Raw genomic sequence first — 23,370 nt, 5'->3', positions numbered from 1 at the left:
TTAATATTACATATAGTGTTACAATTATTCATAAAATTTCTCATATTATAATTTATAGTGATGATCACGAAATTCTTAAGTAGGAAGGAGTATATTTAGTGCTGAATTTGATCGCTAAAGTTTAGGAGCAAGGAAGTCAAAGTGTCCTTCATTTTGTATCCAACTCCACTTTTATTAAAGAGATGGTGCATAAGTTGGTCTATAAAGATGGTCTCTTTAGTAATCAAGGCAAAACTACACAGATTATTTGTGACTTTTAGCCAACTCTTTATGAATAGGGATGGAAACAAATTCGCAATGGGGAATATCATGAAGTTTAAAACTAATGAGTTAGATGATAAATTCAGATACTGTAATTTGGAGAGTTTTGAGAAATGGCTTTCTAAAACCACCCCTTTCAGAGAGTTCATGCCAAAATCGATTTGTATCAGTTGGGACATTTTGGCCAAGACTTTCAAGTATTCTTCCTCTTAATCAATTGGTATTAAGATACAAGAATTTCAAAGATGAAAAGCTCGTAAGATTAGTTAATGACCCCGCAAGGCCATTCCAGGAGAGATCCAAAAACTCTAATGAGTTTTGAGCACACATAGGCAATAGTTGAACAAACTTGGATAGGCCAACTGAGATGATTGCTTTGAAGCCACAATGATTGCAAACTACATAGCCCAGCAAAAGATTTCAAGTTTCCTCCTTCAATCTGGTTATTATCTAGATAAAGATCTAACCATTTCGATTTTCTTAAGAGCTGCGGACTGCCTATATCTTTTTAAGTGCCGTATGTTGTCTTCTTGTTGATTCGTCAAAAGGAAAAACTTGGTCATAGCAATATAGGGTAGCCTCTACTACTTGATTAGTTTTGGAATTCTCAATTAGTTTGGATCACACTATATTGATTGCCTTGATAGATGAAACCATATTGATTGACTTGATAGATGAAAGAAAGATGCATGTTGAAGAGTATCCAAATCAAATAATCACTTTTTTCTTATTTCTTGGGTCTGAATAGGAAGTTGATTGAGTTGAGAACTAGAAGACTTGTGGAAATTTTGCATTGGAAGTTGATTGAGTTGGCACATCCTTTCAACGTGAGATGGGATTTTTTCCTTTGAAATGCTTCCCTGTCATTGTAACGTATTTCAAATATTCACACACAGACAAGAGACCAAAACCGAGCCACATATTAATGTTACATTACATGGTGTGGGGCCTTACGATTACACATGAAAATTTCTCATATTATAGTAATTTTAAAGAGATTTTTGAAGCAATAGCATACTTAGTGCTGACTATAAAGTTCGGAATTTGGATGAGGGAAATAAATTTGGGATTTTGCACGAAATTAAAATTTCTAAATTGATGACATAAACCAATTCTCATGTTTGGATTAAAAAATCAAGGAAATTCTTTGTAAGAAAAAAATATGGAATTTGGAAGTTATAAATCCCAACTTTAAATTCTACTCATCATTGACTTAATTTGCTTGCTTTTTTTGCTTCCTTGTGGAAAAAAAGGAAAGTGAAGAAGAAATTTCTCTTTCATTTCCATGTGCAGTAGTGCACATAGACTAGAAAACAAAGAAAAATACCTAAGAAAGGGATGCCATTTAATTTAGTGATACAGTTCTTCTTTGGTCTATACAATTAACCTCATGAATAAACCTCTCATCAGTTTTCTCCATCCTATTGATATTGATCATCATCACCCTCTACTAGTGCTCAGGAATTGCTTGGGGCAAGTTCATTTCTTTGAGAGTATCACGTGGGCAAATATCATTCAGATCAATTACTTGTATAATTCAAGCCCTATAATTTTGGCAATTTGTCACTCTTGTCTTGTGTGATTTTCGTTTCGTGGGCTTGGAGCCTTGGACTCTATTTGCTTGTTTTTGCTTGGTTCTTCCAACTTTGGGCTGTTTTGTTTCTCAGCCATGTATTTGGGCTTTTTTTTTATGGAACTTTTCAGGACCAAAAATAAGAAAAAATAAAGAATGAATGGTGCAGATTTCCAACTTATTCATCTAAACTTTCTCTAACCGTCTTTCAATGCAGGCTTTATTTGTCCCTTTCTGCTTCCTTTGTTTAAAACAACCAAAAATAAAAACAAAGAAAACCTCAAGGGGATATATATAGAGAGGGAAGATAGCATATTAAACTCACATACACTACAGGATGCTAGGACTCGAACCGAGGACCTTCCCTAAAGGGAGCATTTGCTCCAAACCACTACACTAGTGATTCCTTTAGAACCCCTGCTACAAATTAAGTTAGACATTAATTATAATTTCCACGATGCAATTAAGTGGTTAGGTATTGACTTGACTCCAAAAAAGAATTATGTATCTTGTCTTTATATATATGTTGATCTTCAATCAATTTCCTCATATATTACAACTGTACTGGTAACAAACACCCCTTTTACTTGCCCAGCCAGACTCACCCCCTCATTAAACCCCCCCAAATGAATATTTCTTCCTCCTCTTGTCAACAATTGATTAAGGGTTTATTGATAGTATTTTCATTAATTGATTAATGCTTGTGTTTTGATTAATTGATTAGGGCTTTGTGTTTTGATTAGTTTATTAATTAGGGCTTCTTTTTTTTAAATATTTGATTTGGGTCTTGTGCTTAGGGTTTTTATTTATTTTTTTATTTACCTATTTTGTGTTTTGATTAGTTGATTAGGAATGAAAATGTTATTGTTTAAACTTTCAATGTATTTTTGTTTTTAAAAAAAAAGGAATATGTCCAAAGTAAGTTCTTTTCCTGCCTCAGACTAGTGAGAACTTCACAATTTATCTCAGTACAAGATTGGTAGTTTTGGCCATAATAAATGATAATAAAGTGGATTGTTTTTAGGCAGAACTGCCCTTTACAAAACTAGAAAGGAAAGAATCAACTCTAGAAAGACAAAAAGAAAGCTGGGATTTCCATTTCTGCCTGGATAGAAGTCTCTGATCCGGGCTGGACTGGGTTTGTCTGTGCTAGACTGAATTGTCAACAGCCTCAACTACTTAGTTTCAGCTGTAAATCGATACCAAAGTTTAATTTTGGTAGAGCTTTAATCTATTTCAAGCCTTAGGAGACTTTTGAATGGGCAGAACTGCGGTTTCTTCAATCTGAAAGGGTAGAAGTGGCTGGGTTTGAGGACTGACTGAGCTGGAACTGCACTGTAGTACCTGTTCTACTTGATCAGGGCTCTACATAAATTTGTTGAGGTTTTCATATTTGTGAAAACTCAAACTCTGCTTGTCTTGGCTTTTGCTGAACCAATTTTGTAACGAAAGAATTCTCGTTTTGAATGACTTATTTCTCTAAGTCTAAACTTCGAAAATTCTGATCTATAGTTGGCTTCTTTTGTGGATCAACTGAACTTTTAGTTGCTCCAGTTTGTTTTTAAGGTTCTCAATGATCAAGTGATCATTTTGAGTTTTTGCCTTTGGTTGATTTTTGATTGTTGGATTTTTTGAGTGTCCCTTCCCCCACCTTCTCCTATATTTATAAGAAATGCTTTGGAGTAGAGTTTCTTTCTTTTAATAATGGGCGGCAAAATTCTTTAAAAATATTTTATTTTTAAATGCAAAAAAGGAAGGCTTTTCCCAATTCTGGCATATAAGCTCTTCAGCAGTCACTTCCCTGTTTTTAAAAGAGAAGCTAACCCTTCTTTAATTTCCAATTGCCCCTTGTGAGAGCTCAAAAACTGTGATGGTTAGTTTGATTTTTCAGTTTGAACAACTCCCTGTTTTTCTGCTTATCTCTTTTTGAGATTGTAGTTTGCTTATCTCTTGGAATGATCACCTGTTCTGACGCAAAATCGTATAAAAAAGGATTCTGATATTTTAGCCCCAGGGTTTCAAAGAAGTCTTTTGCTAATGACCTGCTTTCATTTAATTCACAATCAACTTTTTTGTGATAGTTGAAATTGTTGACTCTGTCCCAGTCAGGTAGTCACGTGGTTTCTGAAAATAGTTGGTGAACCAGGAGCTGGGCCCCATTCAATTTTCCTCTCAATTTTTATTGAACTGCTTCAGGGGTTGATTGCCCTTTTGAATTTTGACGTTTTTACAATTCTGCCACTTCTGTGAAAAAAAAACCATGGGCCTTCAGATTTATTTTCTTTTGGGCTTTCCCGTACTTTGAATCAAAGTCCAGTCCCTTGTCTTCTCTTTCTTTTATGGGTCTTTGTGAGAAGTGGGCTGGCGTGCATTTTTACTTTTGGCCCAAACAATTTTGTTTCCTCCAAAAACATCACTGGACTATAGCCCACCAAAGCCCACATTGTGATTCAACCCTTTGTCGTTGGGAGCACAATATTTCTATTTGATTATGTTTTGTTGCAAGTCTTTAATTTTTTTGCCGAAGAAAATTTGAGAATTTAAATAATTTTTGGGCCGTTTGTTTGGGTAGGAGGAGTGAATTTGAATTTGGACTCCTAACTCCAAATTCATTTGATTGGGTCTGTATTAATAGCTCAGATTTGAATTCGGGCCAAAACTCCAGAGCTCAAATTTAAGGACATGCCACCGTCCAATCAATGAGATTGATGTTATTATTGGTGAGGTTGGAGTCAATTCCAAAACATAACCCAAATTCTCCCTCTTAAAAAGAGAAACAAGTTTCCAACTGAAAAAAAAAGGATTTAATGCTATTTAGCACTATTTTGCCCCTAGTTCCCTTTAGTCCAGCACCCCACCAACTATATGACATGACTAAATCCAAGTTAATTCAATCCAAGTCAGTCCTTGAATTTAGTATTTTCAATTCAATCTAGTCATGCGTACCAAACGTGCATATATATATATATATATCTCTATATATCTCTGCAAGTAGTGTGTTTAGGGTGCATTAATTCTAAAGTGAACAGCGTATGTTTTATTAAAAGAAATAATAATACTTTTTAAAATTTGAAGAATATATTGAAGTATAAATGCAAGAGGCTAAAAAGGTACATGTATTTCCCTCAGCATCGGCTCACTCACGAATTATGCATGCATGCCAGCTAAGAAAGCGTACAATGCATGCCTTTTCATTTGGTTTGAATGTCGTGGGGTTATCAAAATCCATTTCCTACTACAATCACGATTAACGCTCTTTACAAAATTGTGGTTTCTCGAAATGGCAGGCTCGCTTTGAGCGGCTTGAATGATAAGGTCAAAAAGAAAAGAAGTAGTAACCCAGATGAAGAAAATGTTACCACACTTCCTTCACTTCATTGTGAGTAACCTCAATGACATGAAATAACCCACCCATAAACAAAAATAGTGTAAGATTATAATTTTACCGTCTCCATAAATCATAGCTCTCTCAATATTTTATTCATTTTTAGTATATTCTTTAAATGTATTGGTTACTTCAATTAAAGTACTACTTAGACCCTAATATTTTCGGATAGCATTTGTGACATCCACGTGTCGGCATGTGAAAGTAAGGATGAAAAGAATGTAGGAAATTTGATAGTATGTAAAAGGAAGGATGAAAAGAATGTGAATAACCCCAAACCTTCAGAAGTTAAAATGTCGTTAGCCCTTGAATATAATTACCCGTATGATGAATTTTATTTTAAAATTTTCAAAAATAAATGAGAGGATAACATTGATAACTTACTATTACTTGTCCCGTGTGCCAATTGATTTTATTATTTTTATTTTATTTTAGAATTAAAAAAGATAATGGGCCGTTGTGTTCTATTAAAATAGGACCCATTAACTTATTTAATTTTAAAAAATTTAACATGAAAAAATGTGAATTGTCATATTATCCTCATTTAATTAATAATTTCAGTTATAGATTCAACATAAACATAAATAACTTATTGTAAACTCTTTGAAGAAGTTCAACTTGTCTTTTTTGACAAAAAAAGAAAAAAGAAAATCCGTTTCCTGCTACTACAATTCAACTACCATTACAAAGCCATTTGACTGAAGAGAAGACATGTCTCCGAAGATGCTGGATAAAAAGATAAAATGCGCACACACAAAAACAGGATAAAATGTACTTTCATTCAACGAAAGAAAAGACAATAGGAGGATAAAACAGAAAGAAACCAAAGGCACAGGAAGCAAAAAACTAGAAAAATATCAAACTAGAGACCAGTAACTATGACGCCTTCATAAAGGGTGCTCGTCCACCTCCAGCACAGACGCACTAGCACCTCAGGGAGGCAAGGAAGGAAGGCTGTCAGCTTGTAATTAACCTGCATGTTCATTAGTTTGCATGAATATAACAAATTAGAAAAACCAAATGAATCATGCATGCATGTTGATTAAATCAATAAAGAAATAATAAACTACGAGAGAGAGAGAGAGAGAGAGAGAGAGAGAGAGAGAGAGAGAGAGAGAGAGAGAGAGATTACATACCGTTGATCTTTAGTAATTAAGCATCCTTCAATTGCCGCTTCAACAAAGCTATCCTCACAAAAAGCCAATCATTTAAACCATTCAAGAACTTGAAGTATGCATATCTTCATGTTCTTGAAAATATCAAGGTGCCGCAAACTCCCCAAAACCCGACAGCAAATCCAAGCCCCATACCAATGTAGAATCCCAGTGTTATTAGCTCTTCCTTGTCCTCTTGGTTGATGAAGTCAGTTTGCTCACTTGGACCTCTTTCCTCTTCATCAGCACACATCTTTTTAAGTGGAGGTTCACAGAGTTGAAGATTCCTGGCATAAACAGAGGGATCAAAGCCTTGGAGCTGAGTCCCGACTGGAATTTTGCCAGACAAGTTGTTATATGACAAGTCCAAGAAACCAAGACGATCTATCCCAGCAAGGCTTGTTGGAATTCTTCCGTATATATGGTTTCTTGACAAATCAAGAGAATCCAATGATTGCAACTTTCCGATCTCTGGAGTTATTTGACCTGTTAATTGGTTTCTCAATAGGTTTAAAGAAACCAACCCAACAAGATGAATGATTTCACTTGGAATCTCCCCGGATAATCTATTGCTTGACAGATCAATTCTCTTCACAAGCCCCAAAGTACTTTTATATGTCCGCATTCCTCCTTTCCACATGAAGGTTGCATCATCGTCATAATTATAAAAATATGAACGTTGATCAGTAGAAATGTTATTATAATGTGTGCTGGTTAGACTTGAATCTCCTTTCTGAGACAGAGCAGTCAAATTGTTGAGGCATGGACGTATTCTTCCAGAGATGTTGTTTATAGAGAAATCCAAATTTTGAATTCGTATTAGATGGCATAATTGTGAGGGCAGGCTTCCATTCAAGTGATTAGACGAAAGCATCAAGAGAACCAAATTCTTTAAGCTAACTCCTAACCATTCAGGTATTGGTCCAGATAAGTTATTATCCCCAACATCAATGACTTCTAACCTTGTGCAATTCGTCATCGACGAAGGCAATTGTCCCACAAATCTATTGCTTCTTAATTTGAGTGTTTCAATCCGAAATACAGAGCCTATTGTTGTAGGAATTTTCCCAGACAAAGCATTGTAACTCAAATCAAGCATGACTAGATTCTCCAAATGTGTCAAGCGATCTAGAACTTGTCCAGAAACATTGTTTCTTGAGAGGTCAAGAAAGCCTAAATAAATAGCTGCACTTGAACACAAGAATGAAATTGACCCTGAAAGTTTATTATAAGAGAGATCTAGATATGAGGTTATTGATAGAACTGAAGGGATTGGACCTTCCAACTTGTTCGAACTCAGATGTAGTCTAGGGAAATATGAAAATTCCACTGTCAAATTTGCAAATGTACCTCTAATTTGGTTGCTTGTGAGATTCATAATTCTCACATTACGACATAAACTCCAAAACCAACTTGGAAAGATGTCAGAAATTCCAGCATCAGAAATATCAAGGTATGAGAAATCCTTTTGAGTTTGAAGCCACTTTGGGAAATCTGGACCCATCTTGCAAGACCCCAAACGTATGTAGTTCAGTTGGAAAGGAGGAATCCAATGAGCATGGATGTCTAAAACTAGCGAGTTAGAAGATAAATCCAAATACTGTAATTTAGAAAGTTTTGAGAAATGAATTTCTGAAATTACTTCGCTTAATTGATTGTTATTAAGTACAAGAGTTCCAAAGATGAAAGGTTTGTAAGATCGGGTAAAGACCCTACAAGATCATTCCCAGAGAGATACAACTCCTCCAATGAGTTTTGAGCACATGTAGAGAATAATATTTGAACAAACTTAGAAAGTTGTCCACTCAGATTATTCCTTGAGAGATACAATGATTGCAAACTACATAACCTGGCAAAAGAATGCGGGTCCCCTCCTTCAAGTTGGTTATTAGTGAGATAAAGATGTGCCAGAGAGCTCATGTTTCCAAAAACATCAGGAATTGAACCAGTTAGAAGGTTATAAGAGAGGGCAAGATGAACAAGGCTGGTATTATAGTTGGACAACCAGAGGAATATTGAAGAAGTACTATTCACACGGTTGGAATGAAGGTCAACGCTAGCAAGAGATTTAGAAGAGTTTATGTAAGAAAGAGTGGAAAGAATTGGAGAAGGAAGATCACATCCCTCTAGTGTCAAGTTTGTTAGTTCAGGAAGCTTATTAATGGCTGCCGGCCAATCGAAAACATTACTGAGATTCGAGAAACTCAAGTCCAAATATCTTAACGACGAAAGAAGAGGAAGCCAGTCCAGATTTTCCACATTTGTAAGGCGATTACCACTTAAGTTCAGATACACCAAGTTCGTAAGATTTCTGACCTGACTTGGAAACTTCCCTTGAAAATAAGTCCAAGACAGATCAAGGTATCTTAAATTGGATAGAGAACCAATGATATCTGGAATTTGGCTCCCAGTGAAATCAATCCAAGGAAGGGCCAAATGTTGTAAACGGTGCAACTCAATCAGTTTAGGACTAATCATCTTACCTTGAAAATTGTCAAGTTTGCCTACAACTTTGTATGAAAGATCAAGTTGAAGAACATGGCCAGTTTGGTTGCTACAAGAGACTCCCACCCATCTGCAACAATCTTGTTTTTGTGCTTCTGAACCCCATGAAGAGAGTAAATCGGACTTATCCACCAGGCCACGTTTGAATGCAAGGAGTGCTTGCCTTTCCCTCTCTATGCACCTTATGGTAACGTTAGTATCCCTCTGACTGTGGTCCACCTCTCCTCCTTGGGTGTACTGCAGCAAAAGCAGCGCAAATGCAAGAAAGAGTTTCAAGCATCTTCCGTGACCCTGCATGTTAATAGATTCAAATGCCAATGGAATATATGTCGAATAGGATAGGCACAACCAAAGCTCTTGCACATGCAAACACTGCAAGTATATTGATATATGGTTGCCTCCGTTCTTCTCCATATATATAGAGAAACAAAAGGAAAGCCTTCACAATGAAAAGTATGCATATGTAATTGGTTTGAAAATCAAGGTGTAAGCTAAAACAGAGCAACATGTTCATACAAGACAAAACCATAAGAAGGAGTTCGTCAAATGTGGGTCCACAACAATGATCTGCTTCATTTGGAATACAGAATATTGATTGGAGCAAATTCTTGACAAATAAGTTTCAAATTATTAGATAGTACCTACTAGTATGCCGGCCAATTCTTAACAAATAAGTTTGCTATTTTTCTCTATTGACTTACATTTTTAATAACTCCCAACTGACTTGCAGGTATTGACTAGGCTTTGCTTCGCTGAGATGATCAGGATAGAGATGTGGGGGGATAATCGGACCGATCCCGCTGCCGTCCTCAGTTAACTTGACTCAGTAATTGAATGAGTCTTGGAATTATTTATCTGGTAGTTGGCTACCATATTAATTTACTTAGTTTCAGCATAAAGATAGATTATTAATAATAAATGTGGTTGCCATTGGTTTGTGCTTAGTTAGGCTTTAGTTCGCACGTTTGTGTCTGATTATAATGTATACATGCAAATCTTGTCAAACTATGAGAATGAGATGGTGGAGAACAAAAAAGAAAGAAATTTAATTGCTTTCTGCAAATGTTATGATTTAAAATACTATGCGGAAATGTTTGGGGAACACTGCACATACACATGCAAACACTGCGTATGTAATTAGTTGAAAAGCACGGTGTAAGCTAAAACAGAGCAACATATTCAAATGTGAGTCCACAACCATAAGAAAGAATTTCGCGGGAACACAAAACAAACACCATTTACAAAACAGTGAGTGATACGAAGGAAGTGGAACCAATGGAAGAAAAATAATGGAGGGCTGGAACCCAACTTCCTGTCAATCAACATAGATCCAGATCCAGACTCAACCAACACAAATAAATTATCTCAATCCCAATGATTAGATAATTGTTTTGTACTCGTCTGAGTTTGGGTCTACCGTCTACTATATCCACATTGATTGAAACTTGGTTTCCAGTCCATTTATTATTATTATTTTTGGGAAAATACTTGCTGTGAGAAATTACACTAGAAGGGATATATTCATTTATGGAGACAAGAAAGAGGGACTGAAGTTTTCAGAAAAAGGAAGAAGATTCCTCAGCTGGAATTTTGAATATGAATTTTTTATTATGTTCATTGTCTCAATCTCTCTCTTTACATTTTGTGTACATTTATAATGTGTGTATATTTGTCCTATATAAGAAGCCTCCAGAATAAGTATATAGAAATGGAATATGCTATATTCATCCATATCCTCTCAACGTTAGCATGGAGTGAGTTGGCTCTATAGTCTTCAAATGAGGTGTAGTGCACAGCTGCTGGGTGTCTTGAGTAGTTTGCTCTTTTTTCTTGGGTTGTTGGGTGTCTTGTGAATGTATTACTTTATCACTTGCCTCATTCCCTCGGAAGTAGAAACTCCTACCTTCCTACTAATCACAATTTGACATGTGTGCTGAGATTCTTCTTTTAATGTTTTTGATAAATTATTTTTTGCATATGTCAAACTGTGATTTGTAAAATACCTTCTTCCAGGTAAGAGCAAAGCAAAGCAATGTGCTTTCTTTTTTGAACTTGTCAAACAAAATTCATTTTAGTTGAAATTACAGTGAGAAAATACCACATTTTGGAACAATAATATTTTGATCTTACTAATATTTCCGCTGTACCATGGTTGACAAAAAAGTAAAATTGCAGAATTATGGTTAATCAAGAAGTTAATACAGCCTTGCAGGCCCATGTGAATGCATGCACCAAAATAAAATTGCAGCTTTATAAATTAGCACATGCCATTAGCAAATTGAAAGATAGGTAAGTCCTGGCCCGATCTCACTAATGGGGCCTTAAAATGACCCATACTGTTAAAATAGACAATAGACTAGTCTATATAGTGATAGAGTAGGTAGGTGTTTTGAAGAAAAAGAAAAGATACATCAATGAAAATACAACCTGCGATCGAACACACAAGACTCCTAGTTTGCCAATAAATATGGGGGCTATCAGCTCCTATCTCTTCATGTTTTTAAAAACGTTGAGAGCGATCAAAATCTTTGTGTGGTCGACTGAAGTTAAAGCGAGATCAATGAATAAGATATTTGACCAGATGATTCATCATCTCGTAGGTAGAATACTCTTAATTAGTTAGTTTAGTAAGATTTAGTTTAATTTGGTTTGCACTTTCAATTTGGTTGCAGCTGTTTTCAAATTTTTTATTTTTTATTTTTGTCTTTTTTCTTGTTTCTATGTTACAAATTCAGTAATTATGAATTCATAATTGAGACTGTTGCTCTCACCAAAATCTATGTCTGAGGTGTTGCTCTATGTGGTGGTAACTATGCTTCAAAGATCGACTAGAAATTATGGTTTTAAAACGATGGTCTTCCTACTTACAAGAAGAATGAATTATATATTTGTCACATAAAAGTTGCATGCAAATTAAACGAGCACAGAGAATTAATTCCTCGACATCTTTTTTCTTTTCTTGCAAGCCTTCTCTTGATACTTGTCTTCTTTGATTTCAATCAATTAATTTTGATTGCAATCTACTCTTAATGGCCACCAAATCTCTCTTTGGCATGCAATCAGTTTTATTTAATTATTTTTCTTTTTTGTGTGTGAAAATTTAACGCCAAACACAGAGAGAGTGTTGAATTTGAACCAGAGCAATTAAGAGATGAAGAAACCAGTGCCTTTGCAAGTATGTTCAACTTTCACCAGGCTTCTCAAAGTATTGGCTCCTCCTGCTCCTTCACTTCCAACTTCAATAGCTCGAAGATTAATGGCTTCCACCTGTTAAAAGTTATTCAGTTAAGTTTAATTAGTTTTTTAATTAAATAATGCTGACATGGCCATGTAGAGACCAAGTCAAGCTGAAGTCCTAGAATGTAGAAGTTGTGGTTTAGTCTGTTCCCCACGTTCAAATTTGCTTCCGTTGCTTAAGGTAGTTGAACTCCACAAAATCTGCACTTGTGTGTTAGTGGTTATTGTGGAGATTGTTAGTTTGTAAGCTTTGTTTTTCAGATATTTATAAGAGAGGAAAACTGCAGTATTTCATAGCTGCGAAATACGTTTGCTCAAAGAGTCCTTTTACGTTTAAGTTAATTTCAGTTTCTCAACATCTGGTATCAGAGCCCTTCTGGGCCTGAACAAACTTGAAAAAGGTGAAAGATTGTGTCTTGCAGCAGCAAGAAACAATGGCAACTGAGAAAGCCACTGAGAGTTTTATTCAACCAGCGATTCCACGATTTGATGGTCACTACGACCATTGGAGCATGCTGATGGAAAATTTTCTCAGGTCAAAGGAGTATTGGAATCTTGTGGAATCAGGAATTGACGCCCCAGCAGAGGGAGTTGTGTTGACTGAACAACAACAAAAGAGGGTTGCTGAACAGAAGCTGAAGGACTTGAGGGTGAAAAATTACCTTTTTCAGGCACTTGATCGATCCATCTTGGAGACTATACTCGAGAAGGAGACCTCCAAACAAATATGGGATTCTTTGAAGAAGAAATATGAAGGGTCAGAGAGGGTGAAGCGTGCAGTGCTTCAAACTCTAACAAGGGACTTCGAAACTTTACAAATGAAATCAGGAGAGTCCATCACTGATTTCTTTGCTAGAACTCTGGGAATAGCAAGCAAGATGAGATCCAATGGTGGCACCATGGAAGAAGTCAAAGTTGTGGAGAAAATTATGAGATCATTGACTCCAAAATTTGACTACATTGTCTGTTCAATTGAAGAGGCAAAGAACGTTGCTGAGTTACGAGTTGATGAACTACAAAGCTCTTTGTTAGTGCATGAACAAAGACTTAACCGCACCACTGCTAGTGAAGAACAAACAGCTCTGAAAGCTTCCATTGTTTCTGAGTCCTCAAGTTCTCGAGGAGGAAGAGGTCGTGGAAGAGGTGGACGTGGTAGAGGAAGAAGTGGTCGAGGTCATCGAGGAGGTGGATGGTCTGGACATAGAGATGACAGCAAGTCATCTCATGTTTTCAAAAGAGATGATGACTTTGAAGAAAAAGGAACGTACCACTTTGATAAGTCAAAAGTGGAGTGTTATAGATGTGGAAATTTTGGGCACTACAAGAATGAGTGCTACACGAAGTTACCAAAAGAAAAAGGAGAAAAGTCAAATTTTGTGGAGAAAAAGAAGGAGGAAGAGACACTTTTGATGGCTTTTCATGCACTGACAAAAACTGATCAGGAGACATGGTATGTGGACACAGGCTGCAGCAATCACATGAGTGGATGTAAGTCTTCCTTTATTAATTTGGATGAAAGCTTTCACACAGTAGTGAGTTTTGGTGACAAGTCAACAGTGAAAGTAATGGGTAAGGGAGATATTCAAATCAAAACTAAAAATGACTTTATTGAAACTATCTCAAATGTCTTTTATATTCCTGATTTGAAGACAAATTTGCTGAGTGCTGGTCAGTTACAAGATAAAGGCTACAGGATTACAATCTATAAAGGAGAGTGTGAAGTGTACGACCCAAAAAGAGGGTCCATTGCTGTTGTAAAAATGTCTTCCAACAGATTGTTTCCTTTGAAAATCAAGACTCTGCAGGCTTGCTTATTTGCCAAAGTAGATGACCCGTGGAGATGGCACTACAGATATGGCCATTTGAATTTTAATGGCTTGAGAACACTTCACCAGAAAGGGATGGTCACTGGCTTACCTGATATAACTCCTCCATCAAAGATGTGTGAAGAATGCATCACTGGGAAGCACAAAAGAGACTCTTTTCCAAGTGGCAAGGCAGCAAGGGCTCAATCAATCCTGGAGATGGTTCACTCTGATCTGTGTGGACCAATAAATCCCATCTCAAATGGTAACAAGAAATATTTCATCTCCTTTACTGATGATTTTAGTAGAAAGACATGGGTATATTTCTTGCAAGAAAAATCAGAGGCATTTGAAGCATTCAAAAGCTTCAAAGCTCTAGTTGAGAATGAATCAGAAAAGAAGATTAAAACTCTAAGAACTGACCGTGGGGGAGAGTACTGTTCGAAGGAATTTGATGCATTTTGCAAAGAGAAAGGCATCAAGAGACAGCTGACCACTGCCTATACACCACAACAAAATGGTGTAAGTGAGAGGAAAAATCGCACCATTCTCAACATGGTTCGAAGTCTGCTAGTCAAAGGAAGAATTCCCAAGAAGTTTTGGCCTGAAGCTGTGCTATGGTCAGTTCATATCTTAAACAGAAGTCCCACATTTTCTGTTAAGAATATGACTCCTCAAGAAGCTTGGAGTGGATTGAAGCCGGCGGTTGATCACTTTAGGGTGTTTGGGTGCATAGCATATGCACACATCCCCGATGAGAAAAGAAAGAAGTTGGATGACAAAAGTGAAAAATGTGTTTTTCTTGGTGTAAGTGAAGTCTCAAAAGCGTACAAACTGTACAATCCAGTTACAAAGAAGATAGTGGTAAGCAGGGATGTGATATTTGATGAAGACACTATGTGGAATTGGTCTGAGAACAGATCGGTTCAACAACAAATTCCAGTTTATGATGATTTAGACAATGAAGAGGTAGCAGCTCCTGAAACTCAAGCCCAGCAGCCACCTCAACTTGAAGTTCAGTCATCTCAACAGTTTGAAGAAGAGAGATACAATTTGAGAGATGAGAACTCAAGGAAGAGGCCAGCATGGATGATGGACTACGATGTAAGTTATTCAAGTTCTGATGATGAAAATGCTCACTTTGCATTACTTGTAGATAGTGATCCAATCACATATACTGAGGCTGTTAAAGAGGAGAAATGGAGGGAAGCAATGGACAATGAAATCAAGTCCATTGAGAAGAATCAAACCTGGGAGTTAACTGATCTTCCAAAGGGAAAGCAAACCATTGGTGTTAAATGGGTGTTTAGAACAAAGTTGAACGAAAAAGGTGAGGTTGACAAGCACAAAGCTCGTTTGGTAGCTAAGGGCTACAAGCAGAAGCATGGCATTGATTACAAAGAGGTGTTTGCCCCAGTTGCGAGGCACGACACGATTAGGTTAGTGATCTCTCTTGCAGCTCAAAATTCCTGGCAAATTTTTCAGTTAGACGTAAAGTCAGCATTCCTGCATGGAAACCTGCAAGAGGAGGTGTACATTGATCAACCACCTGGTTATGAGAGAAAAGGAAAAGAAGAGAAGGTGTTCAAACTGAAGAAAGCACTCTATGGACTGAAACAAGCACCTCGAGCTTGGTACAGTCGCATAGATGCTCACTTTGCTAAGCTTGGATTTCACAAATGTCCTTTTGAGCACACACTTTATGTCAAGACTGAGGAAGAAGGTAAAATACTCATGGTATGCTTGTATGTTGATGACTTGATATTCACTGGAAGTGATGCTAAAATGTTTGATGAATTCAAGAAGTCTATGATGATGGAGTTTGAAATGACTGATCTAGGATTAATGCACTATTTTCTTGGATTGGAAGTCATTCAAACTACTGCTGGTAATTTCATCTACCAGAAAAAATATGCACAGGACATTCTTAACAGGTTTCAGATGGATGACTGCAAGCCATTTGGAACTCCAGCTGAACACGGCTTAAAGCTATGCAAAGACAAAGGTGGAAAGGAGGTTGACAGCACTTTCTATAAACAGATAATTGGGAGTCTCATGTATTTAACATACACGAGGCCTGACATCATGTATGCAGTGAGTCTTGTGAGCCGATATATGGAAAAACCAACTGAAATGCATCTCAATGCAGCAAAGAGAATTCTCAGGTATGTAAAGGGGACAATTGATTATGGTGTGTTTTATAAAAGGGAAGATGGTTCTGGTTTTGTTGGGTACACAGATAGTGACTATGCAGGTGATATAGATGATCGTAAGAGCACTTCCGGTCACACATTTCTGCTCAACTCTGGTGCAATATCGTGGTCCTCAAAGAAGCAACAAATTGTGACACTTTCCTCAACAGAAGCTGAATATGTAGCAGCAGCTGCAAGCTCCTGTCAAGCTATGTGGCTTAAGAAAATATTTGAAGTGCTTGGTGATGTTCAAAAGGGACCAACAACCATCTACTGCGACAACATATCAACTATAAAGCTATCGAGGAATCCAGTCATGCATGGGAGAAGTAAACACATTGATGTACGTTTTCATTTTTTGCGTGATCTGTGCAGTGATGGGAAGATTGTACTTGAATATTGCAAGAGTGGGGAGCAGGTTGCAGACATCTTAACTAAGCCTTTGAAGCAACCTGCGTTTGAGAAGCTGAGAAGCATGTTGGGAGTTTGTTCATTTCAAAGCATTGAACAGGAAGATGATTATGTGATGGTGTGCATTGAACAGGAAGATGACTATGTGATGGTGTAGAGATCCTAAACTGTTTTTCGTAAAAATCAGTTTAAGGGAGGGTGTTAAAAGTTATTTAGTTAAGTTTAATTAGTTTTTTAATTAAATAATGCTGACATGGCCATGTAGAGACCAAGTCAAGCTGAAGTCCTAGAATGTAGAAGTTGTGGTTTAGTCTGTTCCCCACGTTCAAATTTGCTTCCGTTGCTTAAGGTAGTTGAACTCCACAAAATCTGCACTTGTGTGTTAGTGGTTATTGTGGAGATTGTTATTTTGTAAGCTTTGTTTTTCAGATATTTATAAGAGAGGAAAACTGCAGTATTTGTGCAAAACGTGACGTATGAAGAAACCATGAAAAAGCTGCAGAAGAAGCAGGCCTCCATTAACTATCTGAAGCAACTGCTGCCTGTGGCGTGGTCCCACAATCCGCTAACCACCCTCAAACTCATCTTTAATCTCAATTCTGCCTCTGTTCAAACCGGAAAACATTATCCGGAGGCCTTCTACACGGCAGCATTTTGGCTCCACCACAATCACCCCAAGACGCTATTATGCAATGTTCCCTTCTTTGCCAACTCTGGCTCGTTAGCTCGTTTGTGGGACCTTGTCGAGATTCTCTACGGCCTTCTTTTACAACAAGGCCAAGACACTGCGGCGCAGAGGCTCCACCGTGACCGGGGCTATAAGTTATTACACGACCGCGTTATGGATCTCTTGGCGGAGCAGTTGAAGTCTGATATTGACAAACAAATTGAAGCAACACAGGCTAAGGATGGAATCGGAATTGAAACCGCCATCCGAAGCTGATGATAAAGAAGGTTGTACTACTCTTTTTGTTACCGGGGCTGCAGCCTGTTGCACTCCCAACAACAGCGAAGACGACCACACCAGACGCGCCGTTTTGCTGTTTGAAAGCCTTGGGAGTAGAATTTTCTCGCCAGAGTCGGATCAATCAGAAGAGTGGGAACTCCTTAGAAAGGAGTTTTTGGAGCCCTTGGACGAGCATCGTCGACGCATGTATTTCATTCGGAAGCCCTGTGTGGTTAAGAAGTATTTGGAGGAGGTGAAAGCAGGCGGCAGCAGCATCATAAAGCCGGATGCACTGCTTCCAAATGATATCATAAGATACGTAAAAGATAAGGATGTCAGCGAGGCAGCTGAGCTTCAGTGGAAGGCAATGGTGGAGGACATGTACCTAAAGCAAAAGCAGGGGAAGGAGGGTTCGGGCAAATTTAAAAACTGCTTGGCAGTTTGTAACATCACCGATTTCATGGGCGTGCCAATCATAGAATTGGCGGCGAGCTTGGGAATTTTGGTGTCTGAACTAACTGAAGAGCCGGCATGGAAACAAAAGGTGATCAGTCTCAGTCCATTACCCGATGAGCGGCCGCTGCTGCATTCCTTACAAGGCAGTGATCTCAAGTCCAAGTACGAGTTCATGATGAGGACATGCATCAGCAAGCACAACCAGGGTGTTGATTTTCAGGTGGTGTGTGATTTGATTCTGGAAGTGGCTGTGAATGAGAACTTGAAGGCAGAGCAGATGATCAAGAAGGTGTTTGTGTTCACAGACCAGGTAAGATTTGGTGGCTGCAGCACATCCTGCAAGACTCCGTATGAGGAAATGCGGAGCAAATTTAGGGAGCAAGGGTATGGGGATGATGCGATGCCACACATTTTGCTTTGGCAGATTTACGACTTAGGGGGGTGGATGTCCCGTATAGAAGAACCTCACCCACGGGTGACACTGTTGGCTGGCATCTCCGACACATTGATTAAGTCCTTCTTGGACAATGGTGGGGAAATTGGCCGACGCCATCTCATGGAAGCAGCCATAGCTGACGAAGAGTACCAGAACCTCTGTGTGGTCGACTGAATTTAAACTGAGATGAAGATGAAGATCAGTGCATTAGATATTTGGAGGGATTGATGAATCCATCAGATGATTCATCATCTCATATGTAGAATCTTAATTAACCTTTAATTTCATTTGCTTTCATTCATCATCTCTAATAATATTCCTCTAATTCAAATTCAACACTCTCTCTTGATTTTTGGGGTTCCAATGAAATGAATACCCTTTGTTTCTCTCTCTGTTTCTTTTTGTTTCTCTGTTTCTTTTCTTTTCTTCTTCTCTTTTGTTAGAGAGGGAGGAGGGGGGGAGGGAGGGAGGGAGGGCGGTTGGTGGAAAAGAAGGGTGGGTTATTGACGTAATTATAGATTCGCTGCCTGCTTGCTTGGGCAACAAGGGTTTTTTTTTCCTTCCTACTTTGCAGTCGAATTGTTTTTCTTTCTTTATACCACAAATTCAATATTCTTTTATCACCTTTTCAACTTATTGTTGATCTGCACGGATACACAACAGAGGATATTTGGATTGTAGGAATTGATGATCTGATCTGATTTGATCTTATGATTCACCAGATCATAATTAGTTAGCTGTTGGGTTGTTTGGAGTTAATTAATTTCAAGAACTGGAGGAGATGGGGAAGCCTTGATTTAAGGGATAAGCTGTTATGGCATCCTAGAAACATTTACAAATTAATGGCAGAAAGCTCCAAATTTGAAGAACATAATAGACTTGTAGAGATAATATTTTCATAAAATTTTCTACTTTAAATAATAGAACATAGACAACATAACATATATTACCAGGCTTGCGCATTCCAGTTCAATACGATAAACTACGTTTCATATAGACCATGAAACAACTACATATGCAGAAAAAGATCTTTTAAAAAGGGCTTACAAGAGGTACATTTGCATTTCTTCCCTCTATTTTCTTGTGAAGAAATTTCTCAGCTTCCCTCTCTCCAATCTCTCAAGTAGCTTCTTGGCTCCGGGAATGTCCATCTCTGTGAGCTTCTTGAGGTACCCTATTGCTCCATATGAGACCATCAGCTTCTTACATTTCTTGCTTGAGCAGAGCAATCCAAGGCAACAAACTGCGTACTTTTTCGCCGTGTTTTGTGGACTGGGATCAAGCAGTTGGACCAGATTTGGTACACATTTGTCATCCCTTTTCACTTCTCTGCAATTGTGTGAAAGGGTCATCAAACTTGAAATTGCCTGTGCAGCAACCTCTCTGGCACTGTTTGATTTAGCTTCAAGCATCTTCACAAGGAGAGGAATGCACCCGGCTTCACCGATCAGTTTTTTCATCTCTGTTGAGCTGCAAACCCGGCAAATTGCGGATGCAGCAGCCTGCTGTGCACCTAGTGAACCGGATTTAAGCACATGAACCACACATGGGAGGAAACCAAGAGAAACCAAAACCTCCATAGAAACTGAGCCAACCAAATTCCTCAATGCCCCGACTGCAGATTCTTGTGGCAATGGACCAGCAAGATAAGCCAACAGGCTCCGAATTCCACCTTCTGATATTACAGACCTCCTTAGATTGTCATTGCTTGCAGTGAGATTCTGCAAGCACTCTGCTGCATATTCTTTGGAACCCAACAAAATTCCACAATCAAGGAGATTAATCATAACTTTTACAATCCCTTCCTCAGCTAGAGTTTGCCGAACTTCTGGGACAGCTGATATGTTCTTCAAAGTGCTAGCAGAAGCAGCCTGAGAAACAGAATCACCAGTCTGACATATCTCAATCAGTGGCCTAACCCCACCATGCCCAACAATTGCACGGGCTGCTTCTTCGGACATTGACAATCTTTGAAGTGAAATTGTAGCCTTCTCTTTACCCACTGCACTGCCAGACTCAACAAGCCTTATTAGAGGTGGCAAAACCCCTTCAGAAACAAGCCAATTTTCGCAACTTCCAGATTCAGCAAGCGAGCAGATTACAGTTACAGTCTTCTCACGGATACGAGGAGATGTTGCAGTGAGCAATTGGACTAAAGCAGCAATATTGCTACGACCCATAACTGACAATACATTCTTTTCATCCTCTTTCATGCCCTCAACAAGACTGTCAAGAGCTTTATGTTTTGCCTCCAAGTGCCCAATCTGAAGCCGTGCAAGCAGTTCCCTTATGTTACCATGAGCAGCAGCCTCGGGTTCAGTTGAAGAACCAGCCATAGCTAAAGGCAACGTAGCCTCACCAAGCACCCCGGTCTTGATCAAAAGCCCACAATCTCGCAAATTCAAATCCAATTTCCCAGACAACGCATCAAGATTACTCTGCATCCGAAGTTTTCCTTCATGTTTCTCCCCTACACAAAACTCAGCCAATTCAATAGCCTCCTTCAGTGTCTTAGATACTGACTGCAATTGCTCCTTACAAAGAGCATTCTTGGAAAAGCATGGATGGCTAGACAGGTCAGATAAACGTGACGGGATCTGCTCCAACTTTGAAATGATCATCTTCCACCGACCTGGAAATCCCTTAACCTCTCTTGCCTTATTCAGTGCCAATGGAACAAGCTCCCGTGCATGTGATAACCATTCTTCAGCTGACCGGGTACCGGTCAAAACCTCATTGCCACCATTCTCCACCATGATTTCAATATGGGTATTGATCAAATTGGCGACCAGAGCTCAACCACCTGAAATTTGAAGAAAACAAAGCCTTGTAAGGATTAAACGGATAAGAAAATGCAAAGTAAAGATATGTGCATATAAAACTAAAAAGGCAGTGGAGCAGTTGCAATCATAAAAACATAAATTATGTATCAGGGCTGCAATTAAATAATATCAGCTATAATAAAACAATTGGGCCAACATCAAGAGCTTCGAGAATCTTGTATGATCACAGAAAGCTTGCTTCGCTGAAAACCATACCCGACCAACCATATGGAAATACCTAAAAGATGCCCAAGGAGTCCATCTTACTGTTGGTAAGTGATCATTAAATCCCCAAACGAAAATTGGAATCCTAAAAAAATAAGATTTATAATGATCATTGAACTTTATAATATGAAATTGTTGATGACAATAAATGAAGTTGCTTTTAAAGGCTAAGCAGTGCCGTCCAATTAAGAAGCCGTAGTTGGCACATGTTTCTTTTGTTACAAATTTACTTTTTCAACCATGACCATGGTAACTGTGATATCATATTAGTTTACTGGATTTCACAAACTTGATTTTTATCGACATCCAAGGGTTAAGATTTCTTGGAAAGAGACTGGGAAAGTTGGGATTCTTAGCTTTGTTGCCATTTTTCCTCATAAATGAAGCTAGGTGGGTAGAGAGAGAGGAAGTTAGACTTTACTTCAAAGAGAAGATTCCAGTCTCTATCCCAAGTTGTATAACTAGAGTGTGTTTAACTTCAGCAAGATGGACCAAACCCCACAAATAATTTTCAAGGAAAATTCAAAGAAAAAATTCTGAAACAATACCTCAAGTTGATTTGACTTTTCTCAAAAATTCAAATGGTTCCACCATTGACAGCCACAAGCAATGAGACAATGTCCCCTTCTCTTTCTCTCTCTCGCTATCAGTCCCTTCTGTTCCTGCAAGCACAAAAGGGAAACAATGATACCCAGAACTGAAATTAATGGGATAAATATCTAGCTATGAAGTATCAGTGAAAACTGATTATCACAAAATCCAGAGAAAATGACAAAGAAATTAGCTTTTTTACATTCTGAAGTGGAGGGGTTAAAGAAAGCATAAAAAACAAGCCCAAGAACCAACCTTTAAGACTCAGAAAGACAGAAACGTGTATACTTTTTTCTTTAAAAAGCAACCCACTATAGCTTGCCCTTCAAACCTCTCTGTTTTTTCTGTGACCAAGGGTCAGCAACCCAGATCAAATTGACCTTCAGACCCCTCCCTTTCTCTAAAACCCTCTTCCCCTCTCTTTACGAATTGCAGCCCAACTCAGCAATGCTTCCAAAATCAGCAATCAAAGAGCAGCTGGATCTTAATCTCTCTCTTTCTCACTCCGAAACTACCCAGAAACGATTTCTGTTTGCTAGTTGAGAAACAGGACGAAACGATCGAAATCCATTAAAAAACAGACACAGACTCTGGAAAATAGAAACGAATCTTCAACACCTTGAGGATGCTCAATTTCAAACTGAACCCACTTCAAATTTTCGAGCTTTTTTTAACACAACCAGACAAGAGAAATATATAGACGTATAAAATCCCATTCACATTCAAATTTCTCTCTCTCTAAATGAAAATGACAAAATGTCTATGTCCCTCTCTCTCTCTAAATGGAAGAAAATAATTTAGAAAAGGAAGTATCTTTTCACTATGTATTGTGGAGAGAGAAATGTGTGCTCATGCTTCAGCCTTCAGGCAACAGGTTTTAAATGTCGAACATGATGCAGGATCGGACGGCTGTGACTACGAGTGGGACAGAAAATCCGACCGTTGCCTATAGTGTAAATTTTGAATGTTCTTTTAATTATTCGAATTGTTACGTTACCGATGTGATTACGTGGAATTGTAGCCACGTGTGAGGTGGGGACGGCTTGTGACTTTTCAAGATGGTCACTTCCGTGAGAGACATAGTTTGTTGGGAAATGACATGTTACTGAAGTTACCTATATAACCTTTGCTATGGTTCACAGAAGTTGAAGATCTTTTGAATGTGTGGAAGATGGATGGGGCATCATCTCAACTTCTTTCAATTAAGATTACTGATATATCCGGGGGTTAAAAAATATAAACCCACAAGCTCAAGGCTTATTTACAAACATTATTACAAATCGAAATTTCTTTTAACGAGTGATAGTCTAAACTACTCTAATTTTTAAGAAGGAAAATTAAATTTTGATGCAAATAAGTGGGTAAATTATC

General features: G+C 38.1%; 4 protein-coding genes across 6 annotated transcripts; 2 read left to right on the top strand and 2 right to left on the bottom strand.

Moving 5' to 3' along the window:
* Positions 1–6,461: 6,461 nt before the first annotated feature.
* Positions 6,462–7,877, bottom strand: LOC117618266 (receptor-like protein EIX2). Its single transcript, XM_034347861.1, has one exon. The coding sequence runs from the start codon at positions 7,875–7,877 to the stop codon at positions 6,462–6,464; it is 1,416 nt and encodes a 471-aa protein (XP_034203752.1).
* A 4,672-nt stretch (positions 7,878–12,549) lies between these two features.
* On the top strand, positions 12,550–13,597 carry LOC117618264. The gene is made up of 2 exons (XM_034347860.1): positions 12,550–13,457; positions 13,558–13,597. The coding sequence occupies exons 1-2, from the start codon at positions 12,550–12,552 to the stop codon at positions 13,595–13,597; spliced, it is 948 nt and encodes a 315-aa protein (XP_034203751.1).
* A 3,834-nt stretch (positions 13,598–17,431) lies between these two features.
* On the top strand, positions 17,432–18,535 carry LOC117618263. The gene has a single exon (XM_034347859.1). The coding sequence runs from the start codon at positions 17,432–17,434 to the stop codon at positions 18,533–18,535; it is 1,104 nt and encodes a 367-aa protein (XP_034203750.1).
* Positions 18,536–19,237: 702 nt separating this feature from the next.
* LOC117619266 (protein CELLULOSE SYNTHASE INTERACTIVE 1-like) lies at positions 19,238–22,828 on the bottom strand. Of its 3 annotated transcripts, XM_034349178.1 has the most exons (3): positions 22,255–22,828; positions 21,957–22,070; positions 19,238–21,164 (listed from the first exon to the last, which is right to left on the bottom strand). In XM_034349178.1, the coding sequence occupies exon 3, from the start codon at positions 21,115–21,117 to the stop codon at positions 19,435–19,437; it is 1,683 nt and encodes a 560-aa protein (XP_034205069.1). In that variant the 5' UTR covers positions 21,118–21,164; positions 21,957–22,070; positions 22,255–22,828; the 3' UTR covers positions 19,238–19,434. The 3 variants fall into 3 exon arrangements, with proteins under 3 accessions (XP_034205069.1, XP_034205070.1, XP_034205071.1); XM_034349179.1 differs by lacking the exons at positions 21,957–22,070; positions 22,255–22,828 and adding an exon at positions 21,422–21,562; XM_034349180.1 differs by lacking the exons at positions 21,957–22,070; positions 22,255–22,828 and adding an exon at positions 21,400–21,528.
* Positions 22,829–23,370: the final 542 nt, after the last annotated feature.

This window comes from Prunus dulcis, chromosome 2, assembly GCF_902201215.1.
Source record: "Prunus dulcis chromosome 2, ALMONDv2, whole genome shotgun sequence".
NCBI classification, from domain to species: Eukaryota; Viridiplantae; Streptophyta; class Magnoliopsida; order Rosales; family Rosaceae; genus Prunus; species Prunus dulcis.
This window is presented reverse-complemented; position numbering and strand designations above follow the sequence as displayed.

Coding starts and splice junctions, on each gene's coding strand:
- LOC117618266 (XM_034347861.1), bottom strand. CDS start 7,877: ATGGGTCCAGATTTCCCAAAGTGGCTTCAAACTCAAAAGGATTTCTCA.
- LOC117618264 (XM_034347860.1), top strand. CDS start 12,550: ATGGCAACTGAGAAAGCCACTGAGAGTTTTATTCAACCAGCGATTCCA. Junction 13,458..13,557: donor AAGAATGAGTGCTACACGAA/GTTACCAAAAGA, acceptor AAAACTGATCAG/GAGACATGGTATGTGGACAC.
- LOC117618263 (XM_034347859.1), top strand. CDS start 17,432: ATGGAATCGGAATTGAAACCGCCATCCGAAGCTGATGATAAAGAAGGT.
- LOC117619266 (XM_034349178.1), bottom strand. CDS start 21,117: ATGGTGGAGAATGGTGGCAATGAGGTTTTGACCGGTACCCGGTCAGCT.